The 6,322-nt window shown below is 34.1% G+C and overlaps 1 protein-coding gene across 1 annotated transcript in view; it reads right to left on the reverse strand.

Moving 5' to 3' along the window:
• LOC107742188 (activin receptor type-2B-like) overlaps nt 1-6,322 on the reverse strand; it is a 23,328-nt gene that overhangs the window by 1,456 nt on the left and 15,550 nt on the right. Inside the window, exons 6-8 of the mRNA XM_016555088.1 lie at nt 4,424-4,572; nt 2,101-2,354; nt 1,503-1,633 (exon numbers count right to left, since the gene is read on the reverse strand). Coding sequence (XP_016410574.1) covers nt 1,503-1,633; nt 2,101-2,354; nt 4,424-4,572 — 534 coding nt within the window. The remainder of the gene's footprint in view (nt 1-1,502; nt 1,634-2,100; nt 2,355-4,423; nt 4,573-6,322) is intronic.

Here is a 6,322-nt window from a genome sequence, read left to right on the forward strand (position 1 = left end):
CTTGAATTTTTTCCTTCTAACAGTGGAAGAAACTATCCTTTTAGTCCTAAAGATAATCGGGATTGTAAAAGGTTTGCCTTTATTTGTGTACATTCACAATAAAAACAAATCTTTGTGCTTTTGTAAAATTAGCCTAAAGAGAAATAGGATGCCGCTTTCTGCCGTCTTGGTTTCCTTTCGCGCAGCACAAAAATGAACCGAAACTCTGCATACTAGGCTACTTGTTGCACAGTTTTTCTTTCATTTTCTTAATTATTAAGTAAAATATGTTTCTCGTATAGGCCTATGTATTCGTTATATATCCTAGCTTTATGATGTTTTTCTCCGCTCGCAGAAGCGCTGCAGGTGCGTGATGTGATGCATGTGAATCCTCTTGTTCTGTTGTTTACTGATTTTTGCGCATGTAAAATTAATCCCCGGGAAACAAATGTTAGTATTTTTTAACGGGTCACAGACACTTATCCTTTCTAATTTAATTCAATTCTAATTTAAAGTAATCTTGTCGGTTAACGGTTAACAATCGGTTAATGAGCGTCGGTTGTCGGTTAGGAAAAATAACCGAAATGAACATCCCTAATATATTACATACTACTAAAAGTATATAACAAACTGAAATGTTAAATATGAAATGAACTGAAATTGTTAAATATAAAAAATAAAAACAGTTTCAAAATATTAATAAAAACTATAATAGTATCTCAATTATACTAAAATAGCACTACTTTGAAGTTCCCTAATATTTCAGACTTCTAGTTTAGCTTTTATCATTTTTACATTGAAATGTTTAATTTTTAAAATCTTAAATTTAAACCTATTAAATTAAGAGAATGTAATTTAAAAAAATTATTAAATTTTTACTGGGTCACATTTTTTATTTAGTTGTCAGACAAAGCTGACAATCACAGCACAATTTTCACCGTAATAAATATAAATAATAATTAAATAAAAAATAAATTTATATTTATGCATTTAGCAGACACTTTTATCCAAAGTAACTTACAAAAGAGGAATTTAACAAATTGACAAAGAGGCAACAATATTCGTAATATATAATGTCAGGTTTGTTAGACAACTAAATCAGGAAGCAAGCTTTTTTAAATCGTGTAAATAATTGATTTTTTAAATTTTTTTATATAAATATAAGGCTTATTTGTAAACCTAGTGTCAATGTTAAGGTAATGGATGTGCCTTTACTCTGGAATTTAAAGTGAATTTTATGCATCTAGTTTAAATTTTTGGGGAGAATAAAATATTCTTTGAAAATTAGTCTTAAGAATGTAGTCCAAGAATCATAAATAAAAATTTGTAACAGGTAAAAAAAAAAAAAAAAGTTGTTAAATATATATAAAAATTGTAGATATTTATTTCTAGTATTAGTATTATTTTTTCAATTTTGTTGGTATTCTTTATGACTGAAGTATTGTATTATATATCACATGCAATCATATAGAGGGCTGTTTCCAGAATCAAGTGTGTTATGGGTTTGGAAGCGCGTCACTCACTGAATGCTTGAGCCAGCAGTCTTTAAACGCAGGCCTCATCTTCTTATGAACCACCAGATCCTGAAGATCCTCCAGAGACGGATGCTGGCCGATCTCCTCCTCAAACGGCAGCATGTACTCGTCTACAGGACCTGAGGGAGCACAGCACACAACGAACGTAAGCAGCTGGAACAGCAGTATGCAACAGAACAATGTGCAGAGCTTAGATGCTCAGAATTGGTCAGACTTTTAATTGGTCAGATACGATGGGATACACTTTTTGGCTCCCTCAAAATCATAAATAATAATCAAAAAATATTATTGAACAAAAATATATTACATTGATTTTCCTGGAAAAAAAAAAAAAGAAGTTACATTTCAAGGCTTCGGTCACTTTTGAACGCGAAGGAGGCAAGTGTGACTCCTAAACGAAGAGCGCTAGAGGGTTAAAGAAGCAGTTATGACAAAGTAGTTTGTCCCAAAGCTTGCCAACTATTCTGCTGCATACTCAAAAGTATGTACTTTTTCTTCACAAAAGAGTACATACTTTTAGGGCATAGTATAGGTAGGCGAATTGGGACGCAGCAAAGGAGAACAATCTGAAGCATCTGACTCTCACCGTCTGCAGCTTTGCAGCGCGACACCAGCTCCCACAGCACCAGCCCCACGGCGTACATGTCTATCCGCAGGAAGGCGTCCCGCTGGAAGTTAATGGCCCCCTCCAGCACCTCCGGAGCCATGTAGCGCCACGTCCCGACCTGACCGTGTGTGTCTCCCGGAGGCTTCCCCGGCTCGAAGCGCACCGCCAGCCCCAAGTCCCCCAGCACCGCCGACAGATCTGCCTTCAGCATCACGTTCTTGCTCTTGAAGTCTCTACGGACAGACGCGTTTCAATAATCAATAGCAAAATCAATAGCACCCTCAGTTAAAGCTGTAATAATGGCATTTTATTGCAGATTTGGCACCTGATCACCTCCTAATTCACGCCTGCACGCTAGGTGGTGCCAACCAACAATGCATTTTTCCTCAGATATGCATCTTGAATATGGGTCTGCTGCTCAATATACAGCATTTAAATTAAGATGCATAAAGTTTGGTTCTACGCCAGAAACACAAACTATCTATAATGCTTACAAGAAAACATCTAGCATTATGCCACATTTGAACATTTATGTAATTATTAATGTATTTGCTTAAAACCCACTTTAAACCATCATCGAGTGCTTGTAATAACTTCCGATTGTGATCTATAGTTGATTTTGATTCTATAATAGGCAGACATGCACTCTTTGGAACATTTATGTAATTATTAATGTATTTGCTTAAAACCCACTTTAAACCATCATCGAGTGCTTGTAATAACTTCCGATTGTGATCTATAGTTGATTCTATGATAGGCAGACATGCACTGTTTGTATGTTTAATAACACCACACTGCTTATTGCCAAAAACATCCTTTATTGTTACAAAAGCGTCATCGCGCCGAATTTTCGCATTCAGTGTGAAAAGGCCTTTAGTTTAATGTATTAAATAACATGACTGAACAATGAACAATACATTTATTACAGTATTTATTAATCTTTGTTAATGTTAGGTAATGAAAATACAGTCATTCATTGTTCGTTCAAGTTAGTTCAGAGTGCATTAACTAATGTTAACAAGCACGACTTTTGATTTTAATAATGCATTAGTAAATGCTGAAATCGTTTCACCGTTTTATATTTAAAATCAACAAACAACAAATAAAATACATTTTTGTTATATAAACATCACCAATGCTGTCCGGATTTTAAATGACAACATGACTGACAACAGTTTATCTAATAGCATGTACAAAATGTTCAAATAAAACTTTCATATTTCATAAAATTTCATAAATTTCATAAAATGGTAAACCTCACATTTCAGCCTTTAAATAAAGAAAAGGGTTAAGTCAAAATGATAGCTGATTATATGTATTTTATCTGCTCCAAAAATAATTCTAGATAACTTATCCGAATTGTTTAAATGTGTAAAGAATCCAACTAAGCTTGTTTTTCATCAACCGGTCAAAATTTACAGCAGGCACAAGCTGAGTGTAATGTAAGTCTCTGTAAATCCACTCTCTGACAGCAGGTGGCGCTTCTGGAGCAGCAGAATTACAGCGGTTTCTCATAACCTCCAGCATTGCGATCAAAACACTACTTTATTAGGTTTTACATGGAGCGAAGATAAAAACACAATGCCATCGAATCTTTTCTGAAGACAGTCAGCTTTCAGAGGTACATTCATATGATTAATTCATTTGTATAATTCCCTTTAAAACCTCCCAGCTTCCCTCCATGTTTTCACACAAAACGAAACTACTGTGTGAGACGGTTCTTAAAACTCTGCTTTATGCTGGACAGTATTTATTTATCCTCAATTGTTCAAATCGCGGTAATCGAATACGGTTTTAATGATAATTAAAATATCCCACATGAAAAAAATACTATAGCAATTTATAGTAAATAGTGTTTTTGAACCAAAATATAGTAAAGTGTATTATTCTGTATATATTATAGTATTTACAAAACTTTGTTAATGAATGCTACAGCATACTGTAGTATTAACTATAGTGAACTGATAAGCTATAATAAATACTGTAGTATACTTTAGTTTATACTACAGTAAACTGTAGTGTATTGTAGTATAATATACCCTATAGTTAGCTTTTTGTTTATATTACTATATATGTTATATTACCATAGCAACTATAGAATTACCACAACAAATTAATTCAAGTACTTTACTATAGTATGGTTCAAAAACACTATAGTATTTTTTCACGTGGGATGAAACGGTAACCGTGGGGAATTTTATCATGATTTATCGTCAAACCGTAAACCACTGCGTCCCTGGTCTGCAGTTATCTCTGTAAGATCAGCGTGGTCTCAGCGGCAGACGTGGGGTGTTAAACTCACCTGTGAGCGATGGCCGGTTTAGGACCTTCTCCTTTACAGCGAGGCACGTCCTCGTGAAGATACGCCAGACCGCAGGCCATCGTCTCCGCGATGTGACACAGATCCGTCCAGCTCAGCACGCTCCCCTTCAGATAGTCCGTCAGCGAGCCCTGATATTCAGAAATATCCCATATATTACACACACTGAAGATTCTGATGATAAAAACCGTGAGCATAAATAAACACAGAGACAAATTTGCACAAAATGATTCCCCTCAAGTGTGATCTTTAACCATTATAAATTTTGTTAGTATTTTGAATTAGATTTTGTTTCTATATTTTGTTTTCATTGCAATTTTAGTGAAAGTTTTAGTAATTTTTTTTAAGTTGTTGTTTTTGTCATGTTTATGTTTTTTAAGCTTTTATTCATTTAATTTCAGTTTTAGTTATTTGTATTAGTTTTTATTATTTTTTTAATGTCTATATAGTTTCTATTAATTTTTTATTACAATTTTGGTTTTAGTCATTTTAGTACAAATTACAAAATATAGAACAGATTTTTTTTTTTTTTTTACATATGATTTTTTTTTAGATCTAATATATAATTTTTTAAAAAATATAATAGATTTTGTTTATATTTTCTCTTTTATTTTAATTTTATTGACAGTTTTAGTAATTTAGTAGTTTTTGTCATTTTTATAAATGTCAAATTTTTTATTATATCAGTTTTAGTTATTTTAGTACAAATATGACAAAGCATAAAACTGATATTTTTACCGTAATTTTTAACCTACTTCATATCTAATATATCAATTATCCAATGCGATATGTAAGTCTTATATATATATATATATTAGTGCTGTCAAACGATTAATCACAATTAATCACATCCAAAATAAAAGTTTTTGTTTACATAATATATGTGTGTGTACTGTGTTTATTTATTATGTATATATAAATACACACACAAACAGCATATATTTTGAAAATATTTACATGTATATTTATATTCATATAATTCATATAATAATACATTTATTATGTAAACAAAAACTTTTATTTTGGATGCGATTAATCGTTTGACAGCACTATTATATACATATCAATACACACACACACACACACATACATACATATTTTTTTCTTCTTTTTTTTCTGACGATTATTATTTCCCATGCCAGGCTTTACAGAGTTACATTTTCAGAGTTAAAAGTTTAAAATGTCTCAGTTTCTCATATATTTTCCTGAAGTCTGATGACCTCTGACCCCTCACCCGCTCATGAAACTCGGTGATGAGCCAGAACTCCGTCTCCAGGTTGCTTCCGCGTTTCTCGGCGGCGATGAAGCGCAGCAGGTTCTCGTGCTTCATGCCCGGCGTGGAGAACATGTCGCGCTCGTTCTGCCACGACTGCTTGTCCTGTCGATACACCACACACACAGCTTTACAGACCACACACACACACACCGACTGAACCCTGAGCTGGCTTGTGTCTGTATCGTCTACCTGAACGGGGAAGATCTTCACGGCTACATAATCATTCATCATCTGAGCTTTCCAGACGCAGCCGTAGCGTCCTCGAGCTTTAACCTCCAGCAGCTGAAGAGGCTTCAGACCCAGCAGCGGCGAGGGAGGAGACGCACCCGGATCCTGGAAACACAGCAGAAAAACCCCATCCGTGATGCCCTTTAACCCTTGTACGGTGCTCGGGTCTGTGGGACCCGTTTCAGCTTTTATCAAAAGAAAAATGACACAATTAATTATCTTTTCAAACTTAGACTCATTGGCCTTGTGAAGAACATATGAATAGTTTATTTGCAAAAACAGATGAAATTGTGATAAATGATAATGCACAATGAAAAAAACATGGTTTTTGCAAATGAACTCTTCATATGTGACCCTGGAGCACAAAAGCAGTGTTA

Source organism: Sinocyclocheilus rhinocerous, unplaced genomic scaffold (genome assembly GCF_001515625.1).
Source record: "Sinocyclocheilus rhinocerous isolate Xijiao unplaced genomic scaffold, SAMN03320098_v1.1 scaffold2122, whole genome shotgun sequence".
Lineage (NCBI taxonomy): Eukaryota > Metazoa > Chordata > Actinopteri > Cypriniformes > Cyprinidae > Sinocyclocheilus > Sinocyclocheilus rhinocerous.